This window comes from Pygocentrus nattereri, chromosome 20, assembly GCF_015220715.1.
Source record: "Pygocentrus nattereri isolate fPygNat1 chromosome 20, fPygNat1.pri, whole genome shotgun sequence".
In the NCBI taxonomy this organism is placed as follows: Eukaryota; Metazoa; Chordata; class Actinopteri; order Characiformes; family Serrasalmidae; genus Pygocentrus; species Pygocentrus nattereri.
The window spans coordinates 33,254,844-33,269,975 of record NC_051230.1 but is presented as its reverse complement, the minus strand read 5'-3'; the positions used below and the strand labels follow the sequence as shown (position 1 = coordinate 33,269,975).

Below are 15,132 nucleotides of genomic sequence, written 5' to 3'. Positions count from 1 at the left end.
ACTGAAAATGAGTATTTCTACTGCAGAACATCAGATGTCCTTAATTTCCAGAAAGCATCTGGATGAGTCTTAAAAGCATGCAAAATGCAGAAAATCAAACAGGAGACAAATCCTTTTCACTGTACTGTCTATCAGTCCTGCACCCCTTGAGCTGTTACTCATACAGTGTGAAGGAAAAAAAATCACAAACTAATCTTTCTTAATCTATAGGGAAACACAACTGTTTAATTAATTGCAAAATTCTTACAATTATTAAACCTCGTTTTTCTCATTTTCCAGACACTTCCATTATTTGAATTCAACACTGGAACAACACTTCGTGCTTTCTTTAGCACAGTGGAGTACAAGTTGGTACGAAGCAATGACTAGCTCACATCTACAGCATCAGCCATTGACCAATAACTGATCTCATGGATTTAAATCTTTTCTGTAGTGCAGTGAGTGGTAATTGTTTTTGTAAGATGTGGCTATTTTATCTTCTCCCTCCTCTTTAGGAGCCATTGAACACCAATGACAGGAACTGCATCATGAATGACTTTAGATTTTTGAACGAGATCTCTGCAGCTCTTTCTACTCTGAAGATTGCCATCGGATTTATGAAGCTCTCATTTCCTGACCCAGAGCTGTATCTCATGACGTACCTGAAAAAAGACCTGAAACTGGAGGACAGAACACACACTCTGAGCTTACCAGTACTTTGACTTTATTGTTCTATGTAGCTTTAAGCAAAAGAAATATCTTTATAGATTTTCTCACAAATTATGCTTATTGTCAGGTGCTGAGAACCAGCAGAGTGAAGCACATCCAGTCTCTGTGGGAGGTTTTGTCTTTGAGACAGTCATCATTACTCATTGAGATGAATCAGGTACTTATTATAGCCTATTTTTGCCAATCTTCTTCTGAGTACAGTTTTCTGATCAGTGTTTCCAAGCTGTCCAGGAGAGTCTTCATTTTATAATAGTTACTTCTACAGCTGGTGTGGCTAGTCCCTTAATTCTTAAATTTAAAACATCTAGTTCTAAAACTAGAAGGTTTGCTATAGTTTTGCCAACGGTGGTTTCTAAGGTATTGCTAAGTAGTTGCAATGGTAAAATCTGAACAGCGTTTCAACAAGTTATATAACAGCGGATAACATGTTATATAGTCACTAATAAAGACTGAATATGCACAAAAAGAAAGCATACATCTTCTGTGTTTCAGAATCCATTCTTCATGATTGAGGATCAGCATTTTCATGAAGGATTCACAGAAGACCAGAAGGACGAAAAGATGAGAATTCTGGCAGGTCTCAGTAACATCGATGTCCTCATCACTGAGCTCCACTATGTGATCATGAACATCAAGCTCAAGGAAGTTGGTCCAGCATGGACGTAAGTGTTTTTACTGTATTTGTTCTCCATTTTTTGCTATTGCTATTAAAAAGTCTCTTTCTCTTTAAGTGTAACATTAATCTTTTAACCTACTACCACCTTTACCACATTTCATGCACCTCATCTGGGTGGTGTTCAGATAAGATGTATCTGCACTTCATTTTCAATTCTTATGTTGTGCAAATCCAGAGAATCTCTATTGGAGTGCCTGACATGACGGTCTGCCAAACTTGCTGTTTTAGTCAGTTGTGCACTTTATAAGAACTACAGGGATAAGTTCCAGTCTTTTCAAGGCTTAGGCCCACACATTTTTTCATTGGCCCACCAAAAATAACAGCTCAAGTTTACTTTCAGTTTTATCTCAATTCTTACGAATAAACTGATACATTATTGAAAACACACTCACAATGAATGACAGTCAAAATTCCATTTTTGACATGAAGCAGTTAAAATCCCAGTTTAACCAGTAGCTATAACTGTGAGCGGTTCGCTAAGCCTCACTCCCTCCTGAACCCCCAACAGTTTCTCAGACACCCAGATGCGGTTTTCAGCGCTTCTCAGTCTAAGATTGGTTCATAGGAATTCATTAAGTCCTGCATTAGCAGTGAAGATGGCATTTTGTAGGAAGAAACTTGTTGATATTTCTTCACGAAGGTAGTGATAGGAACCAGGCGTCACAAAGTCTACAACACAAATATAGACATTTTATTTGTTGTGTTTGGTATTAGAACCTAAACAAAATCATTGCATTTGATATTAGATCCCATCAACATCATTATCCACCACAGTGGGCATTTGTGAAAAATACAGTTACATAAAGTGTCCCATAGAAACACAAATACGAGTGCACATTAAAGACATTCAACAGTCAATAATGCAATTAAGCAGCAACATGGACAACAATATTTCCAGGTATGGAGATATCGTCTTATGGATGTACCTTCTTTGGAAAGAAGAACAGCCAACATCCTCCAAATATTTCAGACTTTGGCTTCCTCACGTCATTAACTACACATGCAAGATGAGGAAAAAACAAAAACAGTTCCAAACTTCTTTGGTGCAGCTCAAATCACATCCTATTTCACTAAATTCTGGAAAATTGTATATAGCAACGTTTGCCTTTTGCTCCTCAGTCTACATTTTAGATGTTTTCCTTTGCTGTGTACACTATAGGGGGCGTGCATTGATAGATAATATTGTTAATGTAAAGCAGAACTGAAATAAATGAACTGAACAGAGCTGCTTGTGTACAAACCCCAAAAATGATGGGTTTATTTAGTAGTATCTTCATGATTTTCAAGACTGGTTACATTCTGTATTCATACTGTATTGTCAAGATGCTGAATATAATTTTTCCGTTTTATGCACATTAGCTACAAGTATTGTTTTTTCTCCATATACAGAATCAGTGAAACCTTTGAAGCCTTTTTGGACTTCAGTGAGATTGATGTAAAGGCTGTGGAGTGTCTGAAGGAACTTCAGGACTTGGAGATGAGACATGGCATCGCTCTGTGGAAACTTGCAGTACAGATAAAGAAGGGCATCAAAGCCACTGAATCCAAGTGAAGTTAATCTGAAGAGCATAAGTGTCTATGAATAGTGATAACGTTCTATTTTCTTTCATGTACCTTTAATCAGTCAGTTAATATAGTGCATTGCAATTACTAGCTTTTACTCTAAGCTTCAATATAATCTAAACTTCTCTTACAGTTTTAGTTCCTGCATGTAATGATTTTCACGTATGAATTCGATTTAATGATTGTTATTAGCATGATTTACCTTTGCCATTATAACAGCAACGCACAGGTTACGATAAGTTTTGATTTTATGTTTTTTGAGTGGGGTCTGGATCGTCATCTAACAGCCGGACAAAACGCTACAAACTTGCTTGTGTTTACTGATTAGAAGAAAAAGAACAAGGAGTAACAAGAAATATAACATGAATTACAATCATTGGTTAACAAATGTATCACTGCATATGTGACTTTACACGCAAGACCTTTAATCATGGTAGTAGGACTGGGCAATATGATGACATGCTGATATTGATCATTATCGCAATCAGCTGCATCACAATTTTATTTTGAGCATAGGAGGACATCATCAGTGCTTCCATAACACTGGACAACCGCATGATTCATTACACACAGCGCATAATAATCCTGTTTAATTTGGCAGCATGTTAGACAATTACTTGTCCTCAAAGTGTTTGGTAGTATTTTCTACTACTGGTTCTTTTCTGTTCATACAAACCTCAGAAGAACAGATCGTATGACGTTATATATGGTGAAAAATTCTTGATCTATGTTTGCTCTACTAGCAGTGTCTGTCTTACTTAGCGTGTTTGAAGCCGTTTGGGTCCTGTCATTCTATCTCTTTACTATCTGCATTTACTCGTTAATCCTGAAGACTGAAGCACTCAATTAGAATACAGACTGGACTAATTAGCATCACAAACAGAAATCTAAGCTCTTTTCTGCGGTTTAGAAGAGTCCTGCATAAAACCTCCAAGTTAAAGTGATGTAGAGCTTGAGGTGTAAAAACTCTGATAACCGACAGGACATCCCCATTCTGAGCAAAGGAGGGGCACGTTGAAATGTTCCACAAATTACAATTTTATACTTCATATTAATCCAGACATAATGTAATTCAGCAGTGGGATCGGAGGTTAATCAGGCAATTTATCACAAGTTCCAAACAAGGGTTAAAGTTATTTCAGATTCAGGGATTTAACTAAAGATTTCTGTCATTGATTTGCTGTTTTTTCTGTGATTTCACTGCAAATAAATTCCAAGTCAAATACATTAAAGCGTGATTTGTTCATTTCACTGAATTATTAGTAAAGATCGAGCTGAACGGCTGAAAATATTTTCAGTTTTGTTCCAGTCATTCACACAGGAACTCTTTTTTTGGGGACACAAGAAGAATGCGTTATGAAAAAAACCCTAAATCAATACACGAGAACTTTCCAATATCAATTTTTTTTACAACAAACGGTTTGGCTGCTACTGAATGCCGATTGGTTGGTGATTTAACTGATCAGCTCATGGAGAGACGCAGTTGGCACTCACTGTAGTCAATATAAGGTGATATTACATGGTCTTGTAACGGGAAAAACTTGCTTAAGATAACACTTGATAAGAAAGCAGTGTTTAAATGTTATACGCTAGTCTTTATTGAGAACAGAATGTATTTGTCTATAAATAGATGATTAAATATTTACAAAGTTTGTAGAGAAGATCCTATTCATTTTTGCACAATCAGTCCTGTACTTTAAAATAAAGGAAAAAAGCTAGAGAATGATGATTGTGAAAATGGGACACAGCCGTCCAACCACAACTGTCCTGTACTTCAGAATGAAGGGAATAAGCTAAAGTGAAAGACAATTGTGAAACGGGACGCATCCACAAAACTTCAACTGTCTTATTTGTCTGGGTAAAAAAGAAAATGAAGTGGGCGGTTTTGTGAAATGTGACGGAGCCACATAAATATCAATGTTCTATCATGAAATGGGACACAACCACAACTGTCCTGTACTTTAAAATCAAGGGAATAAGCTGATAATTGTGAAATGGGATGCAGCCACGCTACTACCTACACACCACTACTAATTGTCCTCTATTTTAAAATTAATGAAGGAAATGCACTCGAAGTGAAATGGGATGCAGCCACATAAATATCAAATGTTCTATCATGAAATGGGACACAGCCATCTAACCACAACTGTCCTGTTTCAATCACTTTCCTGTGGTGAAACGGGACACTGCCACACAACTTCAACTGTCGTGTATTTTAAAATGAAAGGAACAAGCTGAAGTGAAAGATAATAGGGGAATGGGACACAGCCGTCCAACTACAATCGTCCTGCACTTTAACATGAAGGAAATGAGATAAAGAGAATGATGATTGTGAAATGGGACACAGCCGTACAATCAATATTAATGTTCCATCATGAAATGGGACACAGCCATCCAACCACAACTGTCCTGTGCTTCAAAATGAAGGGGAAAAGCTCAAATGAAAGATAATTGTGAAATGGGACACAACCATCTAACCACATACAATAGAAAATGAGCTAAAGTGAATTATTGTCATTAAATGGGACACAGCCGTCCAAACACAACTGTCCAGCACTTTATAATGAAGGAAATTAACCAAAGTGAAAGACTGTATTGAAATGGGACCCATTTAATGACAATAATTCACTTTAGCTCTTTTCCTATTGGATGTGTTGGATGGCTGTGTCCCATTTCATGATAGAACGTTAATATTGATATGGCTGAGTCCCATTTCAATACAGTCTTTCACTTTAGCTAATTCCCTTCATTTTAAAGTGCAGGACAGTTGTGGTTGGATGGCTGTGTCCCATTTAATGACAATAATTCACTTTAGCTCTTTTCCTATTGGATGTGTTGGATGGCTGTGTCCCATTTCATGATAGAACGTTAATATTGATATGGCTGAGTCCCATTTCAATACAGTCTTTCACTTTGGTTAATTTCCTTCATTATAAAGTGCTGGACAGTTGTGTTTGGATGGCTGTGTCCCATTTAATGACAATAATTCACTTTAGCTCTTTTCCTATTGGATGTGTTGGATGGCTGTGTCCCATTTCGTGATAGAATATTAATATTGATATGGCTCCGTCCCATTTCACAAAATTGCTTGCTTCGTTTTTTTTTTTTTTTATTCACAGATTGAAATAAGACAGTTGGAGTTTTGGTGTTGTGTCCCATTTCACAATTATCTTTCATTTGAGCTTTTTCCCTTCATTTTGAAGCGCAGGACAGTTGTGGTTTGATGGCTGTGTCCCATTTCATGATGGAACATTAATATTGATGTGGCTGCGTCCCATTTCACTACAGTCTTTCACTTTAGCTAATTCCCTTCATTATAAGGTACTAGGCAGTTGTGGTTGGACGGCTGTGTCCCATTTCACAATTATCTTTCATTTGAGCTTTTCCCCTTCATTATAAGGTACTGGGCAGTTGTGGTTGGACGGCTGCGTCCCATTTCACGACAATAATGCACTTTAGCTCATTTTCTATTGGATGTGGTTAGATGGTTGTGTCCCATTTCACAATTATCTTTCATTTGAGCTTTTCCCCTTCATTATAAGGTACTGGGCAGTTGTGGTTGGATGGCTGTGTCTCATTTCATGATGGAACATTAATATTGATATAGCTGCGTCCCATTTCACTACAGTCTTTCACTTTAGCTAATTCCCTTCATTATAAGGTACTAGGCAGTTGTGGTTGGACGGCTGTGTCCCATTTCACAATTATCTTTCATTTGAGCTTTTCCCCTTCATTATAAGGTACTGGGCAGTTGTGGTTGGATGGCCAACCACAACTGTCCTGCACTTTAAAATGAAGGGAATTAGCTAAAGTGAAAGTCTGTAGTGAAATGGGACGCAGCCATATCAATATTAATGTTCCATCATGAAATGGGACACATCCATCCAACCACAACTGTCCTGTTCCAATCACTTACCTGGAGTGAAACGGGACGTTGCCACACAACTTTAACTGTCAAATGAAAGGAAACAAGCTGAAGTGAAAGATGACTGTGAAATGGGACGCAGCACCCAACCACTATGGCCCTGCACTTCAAAGTGAAGGGAATAAGCTACTTTATTACACAATGATAATAGTGAAATGGGACACATCCGTGAATGAAGGACATTGGCTAAAGTGAAAGACAGTAGTGAAATGCTAGTAGTGTTTTGAACAGAGTTGACGGCAGAAGCTGAAGTGAACAATAATAGTAAAATGGGACGCAGCCACACAACCGCAACTGTCCCCTGTTATAAACAGAGTGAAGAAAACAAGCAGAAGTGAACGATGATCGTGAAATGGGACGCAGGCAGAAAACTTTCGGAGCTGTGGTTCTGCTAGAAGAAGATGACAGGATGGTAACTGTGTGGAACGGTTTCAGGTTTCGGTGTCGATGTCAACGCCCTGATTAGAAGATTATAAGCGCTTATAAGCCAGACCGCCTCGCTGGCTGTTATCCGAACTCACTCTAGCCAGTTTACAAACGTGCAACACGCCACAGTCGACATAGTTACGAACTTACGAGGCTTTTCTCAGCGAATTTCCTGTTCCACCTTAAATACTCGCTGACGCCCGTACAGCCACCACAATGCACCGAGCGTCACTGCTGCACCATTTAAGGTGGAACGGAAAATTCCCCAAGTATGAGGGCAACTTAGACTTTCTGACCAACACCTGCTCAGGTCAGTCTGTTTCGGTCTGCGGCACAAAACGCGTCCTGCACTAATCCAGTCACCAACATTACAAGCCTCACGTTTAGGCGGAGCGGCCTGTTTACTGCCCTAACTAGTCAGTCTGTAACCACATTAGCTCACACAGAAAGAGGGGCTTTCACCTGCTCGGGCGGAGACCGACCACCTTGTCGGTTATAAGCGCTGAGTTTGAAATGAGAAAACGCAGAAACGCGTTTCATCTTCTCAGTTAACTCGTCTTTGCAGCAAGTGTCGGAGGCATTTCTGACCTTTGGGTTCTCGCTGCCAGAATAAGCTGCTAGTTGTTTGTGAGCTGACAGGAAACTCCTTCAGTTCATTCACCAGCTCCAGCTGACCCTTCACCCAAATACAGCTCCAGGGACACTAAGACAGGTCAGAACGGACAGAAACAGGCTCACAGACACTCACAGACAGGTAAGAACTTACTAAACCTCATTAAAATAGGATAAATACACTCACAGACAGGTAAGAACCTACTAAACCTCATTAAAAATAGGATAAAGACACTCACAGACAGGTAAGAACTTACTAAACCTCATTAAAATAGGATAAATACACTCACAGACAGGTAAGAACTTACTAAACCTCATTAAAATAGGATAAATACACTCACAGACAGGTAAGAACTTACTAAACCTCATTAAAAATAGGATAAATACACTCACAGACAGGTAAGAACTTACTAAACCTCATTAAAAATAGGATAAATACACTCACAGACAGGTAAGAACTTACTAAACCTCATTAAAAATAGGATAAATACACTCACAGACAGGTAAGAACTTACTAAACCTCATTAAAATAGGATAAATACACTCACAGACAGGTAAGAACCTACTAAACCTCATTAAAATAGGATAAATACACTCACAGACAGGTAAGAACTTACTAAACCTCATTAAAAATAGGATAAATACACTCACAGACAGGTAAGAACCTACTAAACCTCATTAAAAATAGGATAAAGACACTCACAGACAGGTAAGAACCTACTAAACCTCATTAAAATAGGATAAATACACTCACAGACAGGTAAGAACTTACTAAACCTCATTAAAATAGGATAAATACACTCACAGACAGGTAAGAACTTACTAAACCTCATTAAAAATAGGATAAATACACTCACAGACAGGTAAGAACCTACTAAACCTCATTAAAATAGGATAAATACACTCACAGACAGGTAAGAACCTACTAAACCTCATTAAAAATAGGATAAAGACACTCACAGACAGGTAAGAACTTACTAAACCTCATTAAAAATAGGATAAAGACACTCACAGACAGGTAAGAACTTACTAAACCTCATTAAAAATAGGATAAATACACTCACAGACGGGTAAGAACCTACTAAACCTCATTAAAATAGGATAAATACACTCACAGACAGGTAAGAACTTACTAAACCTCATTAAAATAGGATAAATACACTCACAGACAGGTAAGAACTTACTAAACCTCATTAAAAATAGGATAAATACACTCACAGACAGGTAAGAACCTACTAAACCTCATTAAAATAGGATAAATACACTCACAGACAGGTAAGAACCTACTAAACCTCATTAAAAATAGGATAAAGACACTCACAGACAGGTAAGAACTTACTAAACCTCATTAAAAATAGGATAAAGACACTCACAGACAGGTAAGAACCTACTAAACCTCATTAAAAATAGGATAAAGACACTCACAGACAGGTAAGAACTTACTAAACCTCATTAAAAATAGGATAAATACACTCACAGACAGGTAAGAACCTACTAAACCTCATTAAAATAGGATAAATACACTCACAGACAGGTAAGAACCTACTAAACCTCATTAAAAATAGGATAAATACACTCACAGACAGGTAAGAACCTACTAAACCTCATTAAAATAGGATAAATACACTCACAGACAGGTAAGAACCTACTAAACCTCATTAAAAATAGGATAAAGACACTCACAGACAGGTAAGAACTTACTAAACCTCATTAAAAATAGGATAAAGACACTCACAGACAGGTAAGAACCTACTAAACCTCATTAAAAATAGGATAAAGACACTCACAGACAGGTAAGAACTTACTAAACCTCATTAAAAATAGGATAAATACACTCACAGACAGGTAAGAACCTACTAAACCTCATTAAAATAGGATAAATACACTCACAGACAGGTAAGAACCTACTAAACCTCATTAAAAATAGGATAAAGACACTCACAGACAGGTAAGAACTTACTAAACCTCATTAAAAATAGGATAAAGACACTCACAGACAGGTAAGAACTTACTAAACCTCATTAAAAATAGGATAAAGACACTCACAGACAGGTAAGAACTTACTAAACCTCATTAAAATAGGATAAAGACACTCACAGACAGGTAAGAACCTACTAAACCTCATTAAAAATAGGATAAATACACTCACAGACGGGTAAGAACTTACTAAACCTCATTAAAAATAGGATAAATACACTCACAGACGGGTAAGAACTTACTAAACTTCATTAAAATAGGATAAAGACACTCACAGACAGGTAAGAACTTACTAAACCTCATTAAAAATAGGATAAATACACTCACAGACGGGTAAGAACTTACTAAACCTCATTAAAAATAGGATAAATACACTCACAGACAGGTAAGAACCTACTAAACCTCATTAAAAATAGGATAAATACACTCACAGACAGGTAAGAACTTACTAAACCTCATTAAAATAGGATAAATACACTCACAGACAGGTAAGAACCTACTAAACCTCATTAAAAATAGGATAAAGACACTCACAGACGGGTAAGAACTTACTAAACCTCATTAAAATAGGATAAATACACTCACAGACGGGTAAGAACTTACTAAACCTCACTAAAAATAGGATAAAGACACTCACAGACGGGTAAGAACTTACTAAACCTCATTAAAATAGGATAAATACACTCACAGACGGGTAAGAACTTACTAAACCTCATTAAAATAGGATAAAGACACTCACAGATGGGTAAGAACCTACTAAACCTCATTAAAATAGGATAAAGACACTCACAGACAGGTAAGAACCTACTAAACCTCATTAAAATAGTATAAAGACACTCACAGACAGGTAAGAACCTACTAAACCTCACTAAAAATAGGATAAAGACACTCACAGACGGGTAAGAACTTACTAAACCTCACTAAAAATAGGATAAAGACACTCACAGACGGGTAAGAACTTACTAAACCTCATTAAAATAGGATAAAGACACTCACAGACGGGTAAGAAGTTACTAAACCTCACTAAAAATAGGATAAAGACACTCACAGACGGGTAAGAACTTACTAAACCTCATTAAAATAGGATAAATACACTCACAGACAGGTAAGAACCTACTAAACCTCATTAAAAATAGGATAAATACACTCACAGACAGGTAAGAACCTACTAAACCTCATTAAAAATAGGATAAATACACTCACAGACAGGTAAGAACTTACTAAACCTCATTAAAAATAGGATAAATACACTCACAGACAGGTAAGAACTTACTAAACCTCATTAAAATAGGATAAAGACACTCACAGACGGGTAAGAACTTACTAAACCTCATTAAAAATTCTCTTCACAATAAATTCTCTTACAGACCGGTAAAAACAGAAAAATGACAGATAGCTAGATGGTAAAATAAAGACCTGCAGTCAGGTAAACATGAAGAGAAGAGGGTATAAAGAGTAACTAACTGGGTAAAACATGCAGAAATAGTCGCAGTGACTCTCACAAACAAAAAAAAAGTAGGCTTAGTTGCCAACAGGCACAAACAAGGAGAGTCGCAAATAGGCACAAAGTCCCAAACAGTGTCATCCTGTTAACGTGTTCTGTGTTGTGGTGACGGAGGAACAGTCGACCTCCTCTTGGCCAGAGTCCCTCTTTTCTTTTGATTCCTTCCATAATCACCAAAGCAGGAAGGACAGGCTGCTGCTTTCAGCCGCTCTCCAGGTCCAGGTTTGCTCTCAGTTTCTCAGACACAGTCCTGCGCTCTTTCAGCGTGATTAATATCATTAGTGTCTGGTCTGTATTGGAGCTGGCAGTGGATGTGTGGATACTGAAGTGCCGACCGACCGCATGCCTTCTGAGGGTCTGTTTGTAGGAGAGAAGAGGGGGTGGGCTGGAAATAAACACAGCGAGGTCGCGCTCATAGGGCAAGGGGGGAAAATACGATCGGGCTGACGGGACAGACCGTGCCATGCCGCACAACATGCAGACTCGTGTCCAGCAGCTACTGACCTGTTTGGCTGCTGCTTTCACCATTTCTGTCCATCTGCCGCTTATGTCACTTCTCAGGGACAGTTTTAGCCCTTAATGTCAATATGGCTTAGAAGATTCTAATGGGCTGTGGACTGTCCTGGGTAATGTGGGTCGGAGTGGGTAAGTAGGGTTTTTTCAGAGTGGTGTCGTAAATTTCATGTGAATGGTTTGGAGACGCCCTGCCTTGAGTGATGTTTGAGTTTCTCTGTTGTTTAAAAAATAGGTTTAGTTATAGCTCCAGCTCTGTCTTAATGCTTCTGTGTTTATTCACGTTCAACACTCCGCTTCATGTTCACTGAAGAGTCAGTGAAGCATTCACTGAAACCGTTTTGGCCCAAAGGTTTGAGTACTGACGTCACAAGAGAGTAAAACGTGTGGCCTTTGGCTTTGTTCCCAAGGTAAAATCTTTATCAGCTCTATGTAACAATCTGTCTATTTGATATTGCAAATAATGGCAACCTGACAAAGAAAACACTTTACATTTGTACCTAGGTGTCCCCAAATATTTGACATGTGCTGTATGTTCTGCGAATTGCAGTCCAGGCTTATATAAAGAGTCCTGTAGGCAAGACTCAGTCTTAGAGAGAAAAACAGGCAAATTTCCGACTAAACGTTCCACAAGTATTTATTCAGTAGGGAAAGGTTTTTTGTGTTTTTTCATGGCTGCTCACTTTAGCTTAAAAAAAGGCCCTCGCTACTGTATACCGAATATTTATATATATATATGAGTATATAAATATTCAGCATTTATTTAACCAGCTCTTACTGTTTATCTTTTCCATTTTAGGCCATTTTAGATGCTCAAAAAGACTTGTGTTTACCTGACGGACTAACGTTTAGTCCTGCTGATGGCCTTGAAGCTGGATTTCTCCTGTCTTCTGTGCTCTGGTGTAAACTGACAGCCTGTTTGGATGCCTCCTCCAAGGGGCTGATGCAAGAGATCCAGCTTTTGCAGCGCAGCAAACCACTTAGGGGTAGGATATAAAGTTTATAACACACTATATACCACAGTCTGATCAGTAACAGTGTGATAAGGCTGATTTCACGAAGGCTGAATTACTGGAAAGATATTTTCTCAATAAGTCAGCAGAGATTAGTTCTCAGATTTTTCACCGCAGTGTTTTTATATGTCATCGCTGTGAGAACAAAGCTTCGTATCTCCATAAAAGAGAAGGAAAGATGTTCTTTCAATTCAAGATTTTATGCGAAGTCAGTTTGGACCATTTCTCTCAGTCTATTCATTCATTATGAAGTTGTAAGACGGTGTAGATATGAGCACTGTGCCACAGCTTTTTCCACATTTTATGTTGTATTTTTCATTTGCATGTAAAATTTAGTAAAGAAAAACTTTACATGTGCATTAAAATGTGCAGAAGCATGTTCCCTGTAGTGGATGTGTACTGAATTTCACAAGTCAACGAAAACATGTAATTGGACCAGGGGCTTCCAAACTTTTGCACATGACTTTCTTTATCCTGTAGGGGATTTTGTGGTCTTTTGAAAGACTCTGCATGACTCATTATTGTTTAGTTAAGTCCTTTGTTACTGTTTTTAAAGCTCCATTAATTATTACTCCATTAATTGTCAGACTGAATGGTAGATTATTAATGAATGATCAATAGTATCAGCCCTAGATGTTCCAATATAGTCTCATAAAACTACTTCATGAACTGGTTGACTGATGAAAACTCTTGAGGGCGGAGCTAGTAGTGATTTCCCTTGTGGGCGGGGCTTATCCACAATACACTGAAATCCATAATGTAACATTGACGCATCCATTTATATCAATGTTCCTCCCTCCCTTTCTTACAGGGGGATTGTTCTGCGCTAACAGATAGTGAGACTGTCGATTCAACTGACCACCCGTCCAGCCAATCAGACGCCATGGAGCAAACAGCTCAAGATTTATCAAGCCCTTCTGAAATTACCGCAAAAGCTTCCAGGTAGGGGTGGACAAAGAAATAGTTTTTTGAGGATTGATTGCTTTAAAAAAAATCAGGCATTCACATTTTTAAAAAATCTAAAATTGTGAGTGCAGTGATTTCCACACGTTATACTGCACTGGATCCACTTAAACAGGACTAATTATGGTCTCTTTGTAGCGCAAAGAGCTGGTCAGTGTTTTTTGAGCGCTGACGACATCATGATAATGTGATGTGATGTAATTTCTCACACTAATGATAATTATCATCACACACTTCCAGGCCCAGGTTTGGAGCAGCTGAAGAAGCCAGAGAGAAGCTGAAGTTCATCTTAGGAGCATCTGAAGATAACTCGTCTGATGACGAACCTCCTGCTCTGGGTCAAACTGCCAAACCTCTAAACTCAGCAGCCCCTGAAGCCACAACTTCAACCTCACAGGAGACGCAGACCCCCCCTCAGCCCTCCATAAGGATGAGGTAGGGGTCTACTCTAACGCTCGGTAACACTGACCTCAGAGCTCTGTGTTTAAGTTTGGTCTGATCATGTCGTCTAAGGAAAGGTTGAAGTTTTAGGTGAAGACTCAACACTGCACTGCTTTCAGAGTAACATAGTCGGTAACTGCTGAAGTAAATGAATGAGTAATTAAATAGTAAGTAATAAATGGTATCTGTGGCTTTGTTGTAAAAATCATGATGTCAACAAAGCATAGTTGAGCTTTTAAATGTAGAAAACAAAGAAAACAATGAAAAAAATTAAAAATGACTGATAATGCAACAAAAAGATATGATATGGTTTTCGTAGTAGGGGCTCATTTATAAAGAACATTACAAACAACAATAGTTGACCAAAATAACATTTACGCATGTAATATGGACTATATGTGTGTGTGTTTATTTATATATATATATATGCATGATTATATGTTTAAGATGTAAACAGAGTCAGTCAGAGTGATTTTAGCGTTAAATTCTCTGTTATATAGAAACTGACAGAGTCAGAATTGTTCACAGCGGTGATAGGAACCAGACGTTTGAAGAGTGCGATGTCTCTAAAAGCGTTTTTATCTGTTCGTGGTGGAGAAGTACATGCATGGCATTATATGGCAATATAATATTGCTTTTACCATCATCATTATTCCGTGTAAAGACACGTGTAGGTTCACAGGTGGCTTTGGATAGTAAATAAAAGTGCTTTGTTTGTGTTGTAGACATTGTGACGTCTGGTTCCTATCAACACCACTGTAAAGAAATCGGAGTCTGCTCCTCTACAACAAAACCACTCTAAATTACTTTA

The 15,132-nt window shown here is 38.0% G+C and overlaps 2 protein-coding genes across 6 annotated transcripts in view; both read left to right on the top strand.

The window, feature by feature from the left end:
* The window catches only part of LOC108413520 (E3 ubiquitin-protein ligase rnf213-alpha-like), a 65,051-nt gene extending 60,877 nt beyond the window's left edge, over positions 1-4,174 (top strand). For both annotated transcript variants that reach the window (XM_017686077.2, XM_017686076.2), the window contains exons 47-51: positions 280-351; positions 495-692; positions 776-865; positions 1,201-1,370; positions 2,774-4,174. In XM_017686077.2, coding sequence (XP_017541566.2) covers positions 280-351; positions 495-692; positions 776-865; positions 1,201-1,370; positions 2,774-2,936 — 693 coding nt within the window. In that variant the 3' untranslated portion in view covers positions 2,937-4,174. The remainder of the gene's footprint in view (positions 1-279; positions 352-494; positions 693-775; positions 866-1,200; positions 1,371-2,773) is intronic.
* A 7,314-nt stretch (positions 4,175-11,488) lies between these two features.
* acacb (acetyl-CoA carboxylase beta) overlaps positions 11,489-15,132 on the top strand; it is a 48,985-nt gene continuing 45,341 nt past the window's right edge. The window contains exons 1-4 of one of the 4 annotated variants that reach the window (XM_017684192.2): positions 11,489-12,036; positions 12,704-12,890; positions 13,729-13,859; positions 14,121-14,315. In XM_017684192.2, coding sequence (XP_017539681.1) covers positions 13,801-13,859; positions 14,121-14,315 — 254 coding nt within the window. In that variant the 5' untranslated portion in view covers positions 11,489-12,036; positions 12,704-12,890; positions 13,729-13,800. Of the gene's footprint in view, positions 12,315-12,703; positions 12,891-13,728; positions 13,860-14,120; positions 14,316-15,132 lie in introns of all 4 variants that reach the window. The other 3 variants (XM_017684194.2, XM_037531330.1, XM_037531332.1) reach the window with 3 other exon arrangements.